Consider the following 17,420-nt stretch of genomic DNA (forward strand, 5'->3'; position numbering starts at 1 on the left):
CTATTTTCTATATAAATACAAATAATATATAAATATAAAATATACATTTATATACATACATAATTTCATATACATATATACATATATGAAATTTAAAAGTGGATAAAGTATAGCACCAACACAGTGAAATCATGGCTAAACTGAACAACACAAAGAGCACCTTGAGTTTGAGTGGCCAGGGAAACTTACACCAGAGAACGGTCCTCAGCTGGGTCTTGAGAGATGTGGGTGAGCAGGAGGTGTGAGGATGGGGCAGGAGAAGCAATCTCAAACTGTTTAAAAATATGTTTACAATAGCTTAAAAATCACTCACTTGCTCCCATATTTTGCACTACTGGATCTTTTCTTCCTATATTTTTCATGAGGTTCATCCAGCTTCTCAATTATGCTTTTTATTTGCTGAATTGTCTTAAAGGTTGTTACAGAATCCTCGATCACAAAGTTAGAATAATCATCAGGCTCTTTCTGCGGTCCTTGATAGACTGCAATAGTTCCACAAGCCTCTAAAAGGAACAGGAAAACAAATCTCTGATCAGACAACTAAATTCTATAAATGCAATGTGTAGTACAAATAAGAATTTTTCAAGTGTCTTATGCTGAGGGGATTTCCCCTGGCAGAGCCAAGATAACTAAAATACATACATTTTATTTATTAGGATCATCACATTCATGCAAAAACAGTATTTTAACTTCATGAATGTCAATGAAAAATGCCCCCTGTGGGTCTGTCAACTTTCATATAAACAACATTTTGGTAAATCTACGAGTATTTTCAACTTTTGTATAATGCTAAAACAATACTTTAGGAATTGGTAATGAAAGATTATGGTTATATAAAAATAGATTGTGTATTTACCTTCCATCTTCTGCAGCTTAAGTAAACTGAGGGTAAAAAGGGAATAAATTCTTTCTGTTTCTCTGTCTTCATCAATATCTATTTGGATGTCTGCAGGGACACCTCTATGGTAAAAATAAAAAATAAATATATTGGACAAATTTTATTTTGTTAACATGCCAAGGACTTCTGATGGTTTGAGACTAAAAATAGAACCACAGACTTTTGCAGAAATTTAGTTTCATTTGACAGTTAAAATAAAGTGGGGCCAAGGAGAGGTTTGGTTGTTATGTAACTCTAAACAGAAGGAGGGAAATTTTAAAGTAAAATCATTTCCACAACCTATGCTTCATCACAAAACAATATATTATTACTTAAGTCTTAGAAATACAATGGTTGTTCCATACAATTAGAAAGAGAATGCTAAGGACCGTTCTTTCTTGATACCTTGGTCAAACTCATGCCTCTATTTAAACATTGCCTTAAAATTTTTTTTAACTTGTGCTACCAGTATTAATTTTAGAACATTTTCTTCACTCCTAAAAGAATCTCTGCATCTCCCCATTCCTCCCTTCCTCCTATCCCTTGTAACCACTAATCTACTTTGTGTCTCTACAAATTTACCTATTCTAGACACTTTACATCAATGTTATCAGATAATATGTGGCCTTTATGTTTGACTTCTTTCACTTAGCATAATTTTTCAAGGTCCCATTCTTGTTGTAGCATGGATCAGTACGTCATTCCTTTTCCATGGACAAGTAATATTAACATTGCATGGATATATCAAATTTTGACACATTGCTTTTATAATCAGAAGGAAACTTACGCAGTACATGGCTTGCAGCCGAGAGTGTTTTCACCAGTCTCCTGACAGCAGAGCCAATTTCCATTCAGATACACTGAGGGATGATAAAAACTGAGCCTGTTTTGATTGCATCGGCTCACCCTGCAGAGTACGTCTATCCATTCATTAGCTTCTACACAGTTATTTGCCTGGACATAGAGTGGTTTCTCCGTATGTATTACTTGGAACATCTTCATAGGCAATTAAGATAAAAAGTTAGTGACAAGAGTCCCCAAACCAACACACAGTACAAAACAGAAGAAAAGTACCTAAAGGAATCTAGTTTGCTTGGCTAGATAACTGGTGCTAAGATGTCTTAGAAATTATTATGTTTCAAGCAAGTTAGTCCCAAGCATAATCTGAGTCACATGGTACTAAGCAGTACAAAACAATGTAAGTTTTAGAAGCCACACATATCCAAACGAATGGACTATCATATAGATAAGAATAAAGCGAAGGAATTGCTAATGGAAGAAAAAGTACAAAGAAAAAGCAGCAAAAAAATATTTAGGAACAAGGAAATCATCCTGGTTGGCTTGAGTGTATGGTATGCACTGAATGGGAGCAGAAGACAAAGCTGGACAGATAGCTTGGGACTGTATTATTCAGAGACTTGAATATCATGTAGAGCATTTCATTGTAGCATTCATCTCTATTTAATATTTATGGCTTTTTGTTTTTCCAGACCTAAATGCATACTCCTATTTATATGGTCTATTTACAGCTATATCATAAGCGGTTAGAGCAGTGCCTGATACACAGTAGACATTCAATATATGATAGTTGAATTAAGTGACTTTATCTTTTTTAAAAACATTATATATCACATTTGCTTAAATTACATAAATTTTAGATTTTATACCAGAAACCAGGTTTATCAAATATATCATAACAGGGAAGTCTTGAGAAAAGTATCTTTAACTTAACAAACTAGGCAAGCTATATGAGGCATCAACAATAAAGAACAATTTTAAGAGAGAGTTTGAGCTAGCTATTCATGAACTATTAATGATTAATGGTAAACAATCCAATAAACAACCTCTTGAAAATTTGAATACAAATATCTAATAGGTGATACAAATACAAGGTATTACCAAATACCTTGAAATACAAATACTTAATACATGCAGTTCAGAAAGCTTTAAATATTTTATTTACATAACTTACATTTTCTTGTTGAAAGAGCTCTCTTCCAGTTTTCCACAGCAAGAATGTTTTTTACTGGAATTGTGTAGATTGCATCTTTGCCTAAATAAAAAAAGTAAAACAAAATTAAAGTAATTTCTATCAGAATTATAAAGATGTGAGGTTAATTCTGTAGGGTTTAAGCTCATCTTCTTGATGGTAGAAGTATAAATAAGCTACAAGAAGACTTAAAAATGGCATATATATAAATATTTGTTTCATGGAACAGATAAATTCTGATTGTCTTCTAAAGTGACTACTGCTTTTCTTTGCCATAAAATATTTAAACATTTTCAAGGAAAAATCTGGGACTAAATTTGATCTCCATGGAGAAAGTAAGAATGTTACAAAATTTTATATATGGGGACTGAAAAAATAACAGACTCAGCAAAAGAGGTCAACTCAAAACTTGCCAAAACAGGGACTTTGCTTTCATGGAGAAGTTACTATGTAAGCAGTGACTATGATTACCTATGTGCATTTCTATATTTTTCTAACCTAAATTTAATTAAGGAATTAACTCTCAAAACAGTCTTTCTAAACTGAAAAACTGTTCATTATTATCCCTTATGGGTTGATCAGCCACCTGATCAAACGCTACAAAATTTAAGAGATGCAGGGAAAAAAAGTAAAAATCTTATCTGGTAGAGTGAGTCCTTAACCGAAGACTTTGGAAATTCCATTAAGGAAATCTGAGTTTGCTAAAGGAGCTCCATAATAATATGGCATAAGAATATGATGAATTTCAACTTAACGATTTACCTGAGAATAAATTATATCTCACATAGTCATATAAACTATAAGCAAACATAATTCTAACTTCTGGTCACTTTGTAATATTGTTCTTAGAAAAATCAAAGCTTTGCTTTTATTTCACCCCCAAGCTTTGCTTGAATGCCATACAGACTGAAGTGCTGGAGGTTAAGAAACTTTGCATTTTGTATTATTTAACCAATTAATTATACAATTTTGGGTGAAGAAAATTATTTGGTTAATAAAGGTGTGTTTCTCTTTTTTTGTCTTGAACAGAGATGTTAAGATGTAATATTTGATAAACCTGGTTTCTGGTATAAAATCTAAAATTTATGTAATTTAAGCAAATGTGATATATGTTTTTAAAAAAGATAAAGTCACTCAATTCAACTATCATATATTGAATGTCTACTGTGTATCAGGCACTGTTCTAACCACTTATGATATAGCTGTAAATAGACCATATAAGGCTCCTAAAGGAGTATGCATTTAGGTCTGGAAAAACAAAAGGCCATAAATATTAAATAGAGAAGAATGCTACAATGAAAATAAACTGAGGTGATGTGATAGAAAGTGAGAAGTTACTTTACATTGGGTGGTTAGGAAAAAACTTCCTGAGGAAATGACATTTACAGTTAACAAATATAAATCATAAATGCATAAGATAATAAGGAAAGACTATCAGCAATCTCCTAGAATCAGATGAGATTATATTTATAGGAGTGGGGAGTTGAATGGTGGGGAAGGGAGGCAGTAACTGAAGGAAGCCATAGTCTAAGCCAGATGTACAGTAAGACATCTGCAAAAGTAGGAGTGGTTAAGGAAGAGTTTCAAGGCAGAGCCAGTGGACATGGACAGCTGAAGGTTGGGGGCACTCAGACATACATCAGGATGATTAATCAGTGAGTTGCATCTGGATCAGCTGGGTCAATCAGTCCCTCCCCATTCCCAGGTTTGTGCTAAGCAGCAGTCAACAGAGGCATATATTCACAGGCTAAAGCAGCAAGGATGCATACTGGGCTGCAGAGCAGTGCAATGTCACAGGTAGCTGCTAACTCTCAGAAGGGAAGGAGAGAATACCCACATCAGAAGACAAGCAACAGCACTCCTGCCCCTCAGCAGCTTGTCCTGTCCCTCCCTCATAATCACTGGCAGTAAGCTATTCAACACTCAAGTAGGTAAATGGATTGCAAAACACAAAGAAGAGTAAAACACCAAAAAAAAAAAAAAAAAAAAAAAAAAATCACCAAACAGTTAAGGAAAATCATCACTCTGAAGAAGAGACATACATGCAACAAAGGAGGATAACATCTGAGGAAACCAGGAGTTTAAGAAACTGGGGGGAAGAGACCTATGTCTCTGGGTTCTAATCTACAGGGCATTACAGTCAGAGAATTTTAAAATTTTGCAAGGAGTTTCTTTTTCTTGAGACGGAGTCTCGCTCTGTTGCCCAGGCTGGAGTGCAGTGGTGCAATCTTGGCTCACTGCAAGCTCCGCCTCCTGGGTTCACACCATTCTCCTGCCTCAGCCTCCCGAGTAGATGGGACTACAAGCGCCCCACTGCGCCCGGCTAATTTTTTGTATTTTTTAGTAGAGATGGGGTTTCACCGTGGTCTTGATCTGTTGACCTCGTGATCCGCCTGCCTCAGCCTCCCAAAGTGCTGGGATTACAGGTGTGAGTCACTGTGCCCGGCCAGGACTTTCTATCTTTAGATTTGTTAAATATGCAAAGAATGCACATACCCTGAAAACTGCTATATTTATTCATTTCTGGACAAATTATAACACAGCATATGTAGAGAAAGGGCATTGCTCTCAGGCACATATACTGTCATGATATCATTGGGGTTAATTTCATAGTTAACAGTGTTAACTGGGGTGAACTGCAATGTGAGTTAGTGAGAATGAAAGATTTTACTGAGGACTTTCCAAAAATACAGTACAAGAAGACAAAGAGTACCAGCAGGATGGATTTAAAAGTTTTAATATCTGACAAATAAGAGTATTCAGGAGAAAATTACACATAAAAATGTCCCCAAGGTAAAGTCAGAAATCTTCAAATAGAAAGTTATCCACCAAGTACTAAGCAGGATGGAAGAAAAAAGACAACTACCTAAATACTAGGCAGAAAAACATTAGAACTTGAAGGCTACAGAGAATCCTAAGAGTTTTTAGATAGAAGAATCAAAAGACTGAGAATGAGAGTGACATCAAAATCCTCATCAGCAGCAATGGAAGCTAGTAAACAATGGAGTATTCTAACTGTCATTCAAGAGTAAGGGTAAAAGACATTTTTGTATATGTAAGGACTCAGAAAACTTATCAGCCATAAAGGCCTATCTGAAATAATTCCTTAAGTACTCCCACAAAATAATAATGAATCATGAATCCAGGAAAAAGACAGATGTGTTATACAAAAAAATAGTGTTAGGCCAAAGAAATCAGGAAAATTGATAGGCAAGGATGCAAAATCATTAAAACATAATGTAAAAAGGTAAAAGAAACAAGAGAAACAAGTATTAAAATTCCAGATGACTTCTTTAGGGAGATGCTAGGAAAAGAATAATTGAAAGCATGATAATGTTCTTTCCCAGCTTGGAGACTTGCATCAACTGTAGACATTAATATAAACATTTAAATTTAAATTTGTTAACAATTTAAAAAGTAAAAATAGGATAGTCAAGTTTCCTCACTAGATAGAGACAGGCAGAGTGCAAACATGCATACATGCTCAACTATTCCAATAAAAAGGAAGGGAAAAATAAACCCAAGAAACAGAAAAGTCTAGTAAATAGAAAACACAAAACAAAGTAGTAATCATGGTAATCACAATAAATGTGAGTGCATTAAATTTCCTACTAAATGGCTGAAATCAGGTTTTAAAGTTGTCATTACCTCCTAATTAAACAGAAATACCCTATTAACTCACTGATTCCACTCCTACACATATATGAGAGCTGAAGACACATCCACACAAAAACTTGTAAATATATGTTCACAATTGCATTGTTCGTAAGAGTCAAAAACCAAAAACAACCTAAATGTCCATCAACTGGTGAATGAATAAACAAAATGTGGTATTATCTGTAAAATAGAATATAATTCAGCCACAAAAATAAAGCACTGATTCATGCTACAACATGAATGAACCTCCAAAACATTACACTGCATGAAATATGTTAGTCACAAAAGGCTACATACTATACGATTCCATGTATATGAAATGTCTAGAAAGGGCAAACCTATAGAGACAGAAAGTATAACAGTGGTTGTCAGAGGCTGGGAGAAGGGAGGAATGGGGAGTGACTGTTAATGGGTATAGAGTTTCTTTTTGGGTGGTGAAAATGCTTTGGAATTAGTGGGGATTGCACAACACTATGAATATCCTGAAAACCAACCAACTGTATACCTTAAAAGGGTGAATTTTATGGTATGTGAATTATATCTAAATTTTATTTTATTTATTTATTTTTTTGAGACAGAGTTTTGCTCTTGTCACCCAGGCTGGAGTGCAATGGCACGATCTCAGCTCACTGCAATCTCCACCTCCTGGGATCAAATGATTCTCCTGCCTCAGCCTCCTGAGTAGCTGGGATTACAGGCACCTGCCACCACGCTTGGCTAATTTTTGTATTTTCAGTAGAGATGGGGTTTCATCATGTTTGCCAGTCTGGTCTCGAATTCCTGACCTCAGGTGATCCACCCTCCTTGGCCTCCTAAAGTACTGGGATTACAGGCCTGAACCACTGTGCCTGGCCTAAATTTTAAAAAATACCATTATCACCACAATAAAAATGAATGTCCAACTACATATTGGCCCCAAGGGACACAGCTAAAATAATGTTATCATGACTGTATTTTTAATAGTGTTAAGAAAGATGGGTGTATAAAACTGGGCAAATTATTAAAAACAACTTCAGGGCACTGGAAAACAACCAACGGTGATAAGTTTACTCATGAAAAACTGCATAGGGTAAGAACTGTGGGTTTATGGTCTTCCTACCTGGAGATGTTTCCATTATCCCCAAGTTAGGCAGTGAAAATGCAAGGTTTTACTGGCTGGAGGTTACAGATTCCGTTTAAGGATGAAATCTGGAAGCAAGAGGGCTACGAAAGCCTGATAATAAACTTGCCAGATCCCTGTCTGACTGTTAAAGTAGGCATGTATGTGGAATATCTCAGAGTCTGGCAAAAACTGAAAGCCTGGGGAGACATCAATTTGCTGTGACTCTCAATGTATTCTTTAATTCACACACAGCTCAGGTGACAGAGAGTGGGAAGTCTTTGAGGTATTTCAGCTACCTGCTCAATTCATTTGTTGACCACTAAACTAATCAAGTTCAGGTGAGGCCCCCAAGGAGCTAGCTAGGGTTAGAGGGAAACATCTGAATAGAGATGTTCAGGTGTAAGTAAGAGAGAGACTTTGCAGTTTTAGTCTAGGCAAGCATTCAGAACAACGAAATGCAGACACATTACCATGTACTATACAACAGGGGTCCCCAAACTCTGGACTGGTACTGGTCAGTGGCCTGTTAGGAAATGGGCCACCCAGCAGGAGGAGCAGTGGGTGGGCAAGCAAGCATTACCACCTGAGTTCCGCCTCCTGTCAGATAAGGGTGGCATGAGATCACAAGAGTGCAAACCCTATTGTGAAATGAGCATGCAACAGATCTAGGTTGTGCACTCCTTATGAGAACCTCATGCCTGATGATCTGAGGTAAAACAGTTTAATCCCAAAACCATGACCCCCCCACCAGTCCGTGGAAAAATTGTCTTCCATGAAACCGGTCCCTGGTGACAAAAGGTTGGGGACTGCTGATCTTAAAATGTCTAGTTTTTAATAGAAAATAAGACATATAAAAAAACAGGAAAGTGTGACACATAACTTGGGAAAGAAAGCAGCTAACTGAAACTGATTCTGAATGGGTCCAGATACTGAATTTAGCAGCCTAAGACTTCAAAGTAGTTACTCTAAATATGCTGAAATAATAATTCAATAAAAATAAACTAATAACAGTTGAACATATATAGGCTCTCAACAGAAAAATCTAAAGTACAAAGAGAACTAAATGGAAATTCTGGAGCTGAAAAGTACAATAGAAGAAATGAAAAATTCACATGAGCTAAATCAGTGAACTGAAGTAAAAATGATCTAATTTGGAGACCAAAGAGAATAAAAGAAAAATGAACTGAGTCTCAGTAAGATCTATGAGACAATTTATCAGCATAAATTGGAGGAGTCCTAGAAGAAAAAAGGGGGGAAAATTTGAATAAATAAGTCAAAAAAGTCCTACATTTGGTGAAAAACATTACCTTATGATTCAAAAAATTCAACAAACCCCAACAAGCTCTTGAAAAATTTCATCCACCAAGTAATACATCTTATGGTCATCATATTAAAAAAAGAAAAGAAAAATGAATGACAATGAAGAATAGAGAAAATACACCTTTCTTTTCAATGAAGTCCAATTTATTTAAGAAAAATGTTCAGTGCTTTTAATGTTCTCTTCAAGAAATCCCAGCATATCATGGTTTTGAAGATATTTTTCCACATTTTCATTGAGGTCTATGATTCCATCATCTTTTTTCTTTTTTGGAGACAGTGGAGACAGTCTCTCTCTGTTGCCCAGGCTGGAGTGTAGTGGTGTGATCTTGGCTCACAGCAACTTCTGCCTCCCAAGTTCAAGAGTTCAAGTGATTTTTGGACCTCAGCCTCCTGAATAGCTGGGATTACAGCCATGGACCACCACGCACAGCTAATTTTTGTATTTTTAATACAGATGAGGTTTCACCACATTGCCCAGACTGGTCTTGAACTCTTGAGCTCAGGTAATCTGTCTGCCTCGGCCTCTCAAAGTGCTAGGGTTACAGGTGTGAGCCACTGTGCCCAGCCCCATCATCTTGAATTAAATTTTGTGTTCTGTGAGGTGGGGTAAAGTTCATTTCCCCTCCATGTTTATCAGGGTCGTTCCTCCACCATATGTTAAAAAGCCTTTTCTTTCCCTACTGAATTGCCTTGACAGCTTTGTTAAAACAGAATTGGCCATATATATATGCATGTGTTTCTTTCTGCTCTGTTCATTGATCTCTTTCTCTTATCCTAAACCTACAATCTTGATTACTGCAGCTTTAACAGTAAGTCTTTAGCTCTCAACTTTGCTTTACCTTTTCAACATTGCTTTGGTTATGGTTAAGACTTCTGTTTTTCCATCCACGTAAATTCTAGAATCAACTTGTCCATTTTTATTTTAAAAACTGGCTGGGATTTGCAGTGGGATTGTGTTAAAATCGAGATGAATTCAGGGAGATGTGGCTTCTTAAAAAATACTCAATCTAAAAAGCAGATCAAAGTGGTGGGACTCTAGTTATTGCCACAGAGATGTGAAGTTCTGAAGGACTCCTCCTGCTCCGGATCGGCACTTGTCCTTGCTCTCCTTGCCCTCCGCCCTGCATCCGCCAAGAAGAGGAGGGAGCTGATCAGAAGGCCAAGCTGGCCAAGTAGGCCGAGCGCTATGATGACATGGCCATCTGCATGAAGGCCGTGACCGCGTAGGTCACCAAGCTGTCCAATGAGGATTGCAACCTGCTCTCCGTGGCCTACAAGAATGTAGTTGGGGGCTGCAGGTCCACCTGGAGGCTCATCTCGAGCATTGAGCAGAAGACTGACACCTCCAACAAGAAGTTGCAGCTGATTAGGGACTACTGGGAGAAAGTGGAGTCCGAGCTGAGATCCACCTGCACCACCATCCTGGAATTGTTGGATAAATATATATATATATATATATTTTTTGAGACGGAGTCTTGCTCTGTCGCCCAGGCTGGAGTGCAGTGGCCGGATCTCAGCTCACTGCAAGCTCCGCCTCCCAGGTTCACGCCATTCTCCTGCCTCAGCCTCCCGAGCAGCTGGGACTACAGGCGCCCGCCACCTCGCCCGGCTAGTTTTTTGTATTTTTTAGTAGAGACGGGGTTTCACCGTGTTAGCCAGGATGGTCTCGATCTCCTGACCTCATGATCCGCCCGTCTCGGCCTCCCAAAGGTTGGATAAATATTTAATAGCCAATGCAACTAATCCAGAGAGTAAGGTTTTCTATCTGAAAACAAAGGGTGATTACTTCCAGTACTTTGCTGAAGTTGCATGTGGTGATGATCGAAAACAAATGATAGCTAATTCCCAAGGAGCTTACTGAGAGGCATTTGATATAAGCAAGAAAGAGATGCAACCCACACACCCAATCCGCCTGGGGCTTGCTCTTAACTTTTCTGTATTTCACTATGAGATTCTTAATAACCCAGAGCTTGCCTGCGCGCTGGCTAAAGTGGCTTTTGATGAGGGCATTGCTGAAGCTGATACACTGAATGAAGACTCATAAAGACACCACCCTCATCATGCAATTGCTTAGAGAACCTAACACTTTGGAAATCAGACAGTGCAGGAGAAGAATGTGAGGTGGTAGAAAGGGCTGAAAACTAAATCCATACAAGGTGTCATCCTTCTTTCCTTCAAGAAACCTTTTTACGCATCTCCATTCCTTATTTCACTTGGATTTCCTATAGCAAATAAACCGATTTATGTGTTTGGAATCAACCGTTTATAGTCTTTTCACACTGCAGCTTTGGGAAAACTTCATGCCTTGATTTGTTTGTCTTGGCCTTCCTGGTGTGCAGTTACTGCTGCAGAAAAGCATTAATAGCTTCATTTCATATAAACGTAAGTAACTTCCAAACACTTACGTAGAGGACTAAAAATGTATCTGGTATTTAAGTAATCTGAACCAGGTCTGCAAGTGACTGTGTTTTGTAATACTGTGAAGATATGAAAATGTAGTTAATTACAATTTAAAGAGTGTTCCACATAACTTCTTAATTTCTACATTCCCTCCCTTACTCTTCGAGGGTTTCCTTTCAATAAGCATCATTTCCATGCTCTTAATGTATTCCTTTTTAGTAGGAATCCAGAAGTATTAGACTGAATGGAAACACACTTGCCATCTCTGCCTATGATTCACAAATTGAAATGCCTCCTTTATCACATAAGGAGGTCATGTATATTTGTGGCAACAGCAAGTTTCCTTATTCACTCTTTACTTGCTGCTGTTTAAGTTGACAACCTCCCTTCCCAATAAAAATTTACTGACTTTGTAGTTCTGGTATTCACTTTACTATGTAACAGAAGTAGCATGTTGCTGCCAGAATACAGCATTGCTTTTGGCAAATTAAAGTGCATGTCATTTCTTAACACACTAGAAAGGGGAAATAAATTAAAGTACACAAGTCTAAAACTTTAGTATGTTTCCATGCAGATTTGTGCATGTGAGAGGGTGTCCCATTTGTCTAGTGATTGTGGAGTTGGAACACTACTGTGTTGCTAATCATTGACTGTAGTCCCAAAAAAGCCTTGTGGATATCTTATGCCCTATGTAATAGCAGAGTAACATGAATTACATTTTATAAACCAAAAAAAAAAAAAAAAAAAAAAAAAAAAATCCAAAAAACAAAAAAATCCATCTATCAATCCACAACATGACATGTCTCTTTTTATTTAGACCTTCTTTACCCTTATCTCTGGAATGTTTGTAGTTTCAGTGTAGAGGTGTTGTATTCTTTGTTAATTTATTTTATTTTAATTAATTTATTTACTGAGACAGAGTCTCGCTCTGTCACCGAGGCTGGAGTGCAGTGGCACGATCTCGGCTTACTGCAACCTCCGCCACCTGGGTTCAAGTGATTCTCCTGTCTCAGCCTCCTAAGTAACTGGGATTACAGGCATGCACCACCACGCCCAGCTAATTTTTTGGCATTTTTAGTAAAGACGAGGTTTCAGCATGTTGGCCAGGCTGGTCTTGAACTCCTGACCTAAAGTGATCTGCCTGCCTTGGCCTCCCAAAGTGCTGGGATTATAGGCGTGAACCACCACGCCCAGTCTTCTTTGGTTAAATTTATTCCTAAGTATTTTAGTGTTTGTTTTTCTGGGGACTACTGTAAAGGGTATTATTTTTTAAATTTTGTTTTCTAACAGTTTGCAACTTGCAGAAATATAATTGATTTGTACATATTTATCTTTTATCCAAGACCTAGATAAATTAAATTCAGTTAGGAGTTTAAGTAGCTGTTCTGAGGATTCTTCAGGAGTTTCAATGTAACACTATATGCCTTTTATTTCTTGTCTTACTGCATTGGCTAAAATCTTCAGTACAATATTGAACAGAATTTATTAAAGGGGATAATCCTTGATTTGTTAACTGCAGATTTCTTACATACACTTTTGATCAGATTAAGGAGATTATCTTTTAGACTTCATTCATTGAGTTTTCATTTTCTTTAATCACAAACAGGTGTTGAATTTTGTCAAATACATTTAGTCTGTTAATATGATAAATTATGTTGATTAGTTCTCAGATATTAAGCCAACTTTACATACTTGGGACAAACCCCACTTCATTATGGAGTGTCCTTTTCACATATTGCTGGATTTAATTCATTATACATATTTTTTCTTGTAAAATCTTTAGTTTTAGTACTAGAGTTATGCAGGCTTCAAAACATGACTTGGCAAGTATTCTTTCCCTCTGTTTTCTAAAAGATTTTGTGGGTAAGGTTGATGTTATTTCTTCCTTAAGTGTTTGGCCGACTTTACCAGTAAAGCTATTTAAGCCTGGCATTCTTTTTTAGGACAAATTTCATCAGAAGCAGAGATACAGAGTTTTTAAGATATTCTTTTTTCTTGCACCTGTTTTAGTAAATTGTTTTCCAAGAAATTTGTCCATTTATCTGAATTGTCAAATTTATTGATATAAAGTTGTTCATATTAGTTTCTGGTTAGTCTTTTAATGTCATTAGAATTTGTAGTAGTCTCTCTCATTCCTAACCATGGTAATTTTGTGTTTGATTTTTTTTTTCTTTTATCAGTCTTTCTAGGCATTTTTCAATTTTATTAAAGCTTTTGGCTTTGTTATGCTTCACTATTAGTTTGTTTCCTATTTCACTGATCGTACTCTCATCTTTATTTTTGCCATTCTTCAATTAACTTTATCTTCTCATTTTCTAGTTTAAGTTGAAAATATATAATTGATTTTATCCTTTTTTAAAAAATAAAAGCTTTATTAAGGTGAGCCTATTTGACGTGCCAATTCATCCAGTTTAAGTGTACAAATGAAGGTCTGTTTGTAACTCTACTGAGTGGTGTAACCATGACCACAAATCAATTTTAGAACAGCTTCATTCCACCAATAAAATCCCTCATGCCTGTTTATACCCCAATCTGCTACTTGGGACTGGTTCCCAACCTCTCCCAAGCAGCCACTAACCTACTTTCTGTTCCTATACCTTTGTCTTTTCTGGATACTTCGTATAAATGGAATCATATAGTACATAATTTATTGGGTCTGAGTTCTTTCACTTAGTATAATTTTTTGGGGTTCATCCATCATGTAGCATGTGTCAGTAGTTCAATCTTTTTTACTGCTAGTAGTATCCTTTAATATTATTATTATTTTTTTGTAGAGACAGGGTTTCACCATGTTGCCCGGGCTGGTCTCAAACCCCTGAGCTCAAGTCATCCTCCTACCTTGGCCTCCCAAAGTGCTGGGATTTCAGATGTAAGCCACCACACCCAGCCTGTATTGCTAATAGTGTTCTATTGTATATATATCATATTTGTTTACCCATTTACCAGCTGACAAACATTTAGGTTGCTTCTAGTTTTTGGCTATTGTGAATAATGCTGCTCTGAACATGCACTCCAGTTCTTTGTGTGGGCATATGTTTTCATTTCTTTTGGGGTAGGTAACCAACAGTGGAATTGCTAGGTTACATGCATAGTAGTTTTAACTTTCTGAGAACTTGCCCAATTGCTTGTCAAAGCCCCTATTTTACTTCCCATTGGAAATGTATGAGGGTTTCTGTTTCTCCACATTCTCAACAACATTTGGTATTGTCTGTCTTATTTATTACAGACACTCACTCTAGTTGGTGTGAAATGGTATCTCATTGTGGTTTTAATTTGCATTTCCCAATGATGTTGAGCATCTTTTCAGATGCTTATTATCCATTTGTATCATCTCTTTGATAAAATGTTTATTCATATATATCGTCCTCTTTTTAAATTGGGTTTTTGAAAATTCTGGATACAAGTATATCAGATAAGAGTTTTGGACATATTTTCTTCCAGTCTGTTGCTTAGTTTTCTTTTCTTAATGATCCTCTTTTGAAATGTTTTGAATTTTGATGAGATCCAATTTATTAAATATTTTCTTTTATAGACCATACATTTAGTTATATATGTAAGAAATCTTTGCCTAACCTATAAAGACTCAAAAGATTTTCCTTAGTTGCTAATACAAATATTTATAACAATCATTTTCCCTTTATGTACTGTTTCAGCTGTATCCCACAAACTTCGATATATTTGTTGCATTTTATCATTTAAATTAAAATATTTTGAGTTTCCTTGTGAATTCTTCAATCTATAGGTTGCTTAGAAGTATTTTATTTAATTTCCAAATATTTGGGGCTCTTCTAGATATCATATTGTCATTAATTCTGTTGTGATCAGAGAACATACTTTGTAAAAAGTCAATCTTTTGATATTTACTGAGGCTCCAGGCCCAGCATGTGGTGGCCTATTTTACTGAATGGTCCAATGCACATTTCAAAAGAATATGTATTCTGCACCTGTTTGGCTTAGTGTCCTATAAATGTAAATTAGATCAAGGTGACTTATAGTATTATTCCAAACTTCTGTAAGAAAACTGGTTCTTGTGCCAGCTGCTCTAACAATTGCTGAGAGAAGACTATTAAAATATTTGAGTACAGGCCAGGTGCGGTGGCTCATACCTGTAATTCTAGGCCAAGGCAGGAGGATCACTTGGGTCCAGGAGTTTGAGACCAGCCTGGGCAAGAAAGTGAGACCTTGCCGCTACAAAAAATCAAGAAAATTAGCCAGATGTGGTGGTGTCCACCTGTGGTTCCAGGTACACAGGAGGAAGAGGCAGGAGGATCTCTTGAGCTCAGGAGGTCAACGCTGCAGTGAGTTATGTCTGTGCACTCCAGCTTGGGAGACACAGCGAGACCCTGTCTCAAAAAAAAAAAAAGAAAAGAAAAAAGAAAAAAAATTCAACTAGAATTGTAGATGTCCTATTTCAATTCTGTTTTTTTTTTTTCCAACTACACTGAAGTTGTAACTAGGTATGTACACGATTAGGATTATGTGCTCCTTAATGTGCCCAGATGTATTTGGTAAAAGTCGTTTTGACATCTACTTGGTCTGGGATTACTGCTTACTGTTTACATCGTCTTTCTCCACCGAATTACTTTCAACCTATCTGTGCTTTTATAATATATTTAATGTGGATATGTTGTAGGAGTATATTATTGGATCTTGCTTTTCAAAATATAGTCTGACAGTCTGTGACTTTCAATGTAATGTAGCTCATTTACTTTTACTGTAATTATTGATATGGCTGGGTTTAAGCTATCATTTTGCTATTCATTTTCTGTCTCACCTGATTTGACTGCTCCTCTGTTCTTCCTTTCCTCACATTTTAATTTATTTATTGTTTGGGAGGAGGAGAGGGGATGGGTTAGTTATATCAAGTTTTTTCCTAAATTTTTGTTCTAGATATTATAATATACAGCCTTAACTCATCACAGTCTACTTAAAATTATTCTTGCATCACTTCACATAAAATATAAGACCCTTGGAATAATTTACTCCACCCCCTTCCTTTGTGCTGTTACTGTCATATATTTCATATCCAGATATGTTATAAACCCTGTAATTAAATGTTATACATTTTGCATCAAACAGTTGCTTTTTAAAGAAATGGAAAAAACAAAAAACAAAAAACAGGCATTCCTACATTTACCCACATATTTACCATTTCCAGTGCTCTTTATTCCTTCTTGTAGATCTAAGTTTCCATCTGGTATTATTTCCTTTCAGCCTGAAGAATTTCCTTTAGCATTTCCTATAGTGCAGGCTTGCTCACGATGGAGTCTCTCTCAGCTTTCATTTATTTAAAATATATTTTCATTTTTGAAGAAAATTTTCTCTAGAATGTTAGGTTGAGACTTTTGTTCCTCAGCATTTTAAAGAGATTATTCCACTGTCCTCCAGTTTTAGTTGCTTTTTATGAGGAGTTGGCTGTCAACTGTACTGTTGTTCCCCTGTATGTATCTTGTTTTTTGTTTTTCTGCTTGTGAGATTTTCTCTTTATCTCTGGTTTGACTATTGTATGTCTAAGTGCAGTTCCTTTGTGTTTATCATGCTTTCAGTTCACTGAGCATCTCAGATCTATAAGATACTGTTTCATCAAATATGGGAAATTTTAGGCCATTATTTCTTCAAAAACAAGTTTTTTTTTTTTTTTTGGTCCAATTCTTTCTCTACTCTCCTTCTGGGACACCAACCACGCATATGTTAGAGAACCTGATATTGTAGTAAAGGGTCACTGAGGTTTTGTTCATTTTCCCCCAGTCTTTTCTGTGTTCTAGATTGGTTCATTTCTTTCATTTCTACTGATCTATCTTCAAGTTCAGTGAACCAATCTGCTGTTAAGCCCATCAGATTTTTCATGTCAGGTATTGTGCTTTTCAATTCTAGGATTTTCATTTGATTCCTTTTTTTCTTTTTTGGCTGAGATTCCCCATTTCTTTACTCATGATGACTACTTTTCCACCAAGTCCTTGAAATATTTATAACAGAGGGTTTAAAGTTCACATCTGCTAATTCCAACATGTAAATCATCTAGGGGTCTACTACTGATCACCTTTTCTCCAGATTATGCATTATAGTTCTGTGTT

The 17,420-nt window shown here is 36.4% G+C and overlaps 1 protein-coding gene and 1 pseudogene across 1 annotated transcript in view; one reads left to right on the forward strand and one right to left on the reverse strand.

Moving 5' to 3' along the window:
- Positions 1–17,420, reverse strand: part of RASA2 (RAS p21 protein activator 2) — a 137,771-nt gene that overhangs the window by 5,352 nt on the left and 114,999 nt on the right. Inside the window, 5 exon segments of the mRNA XM_017862366.1 lie at positions 314–503; positions 857–960; positions 1,665–1,873; positions 2,846–2,883; positions 2,886–2,930. Of these exon segments, the coding sequence (XP_017717855.1) occupies positions 314–503; positions 857–960; positions 1,665–1,873; positions 2,846–2,883; positions 2,886–2,930 (586 nt within the window).
- On the forward strand, positions 8,098–11,091 carry LOC108522260 (14-3-3 protein theta-like; annotated as a pseudogene).

Source organism: Rhinopithecus bieti, unplaced genomic scaffold, assembly GCF_001698545.2.
Source record: "Rhinopithecus bieti isolate Rb0 unplaced genomic scaffold, ASM169854v2 scaffold_2654, whole genome shotgun sequence".
Taxonomy (NCBI): domain Eukaryota; kingdom Metazoa; phylum Chordata; class Mammalia; order Primates; family Cercopithecidae; genus Rhinopithecus; species Rhinopithecus bieti.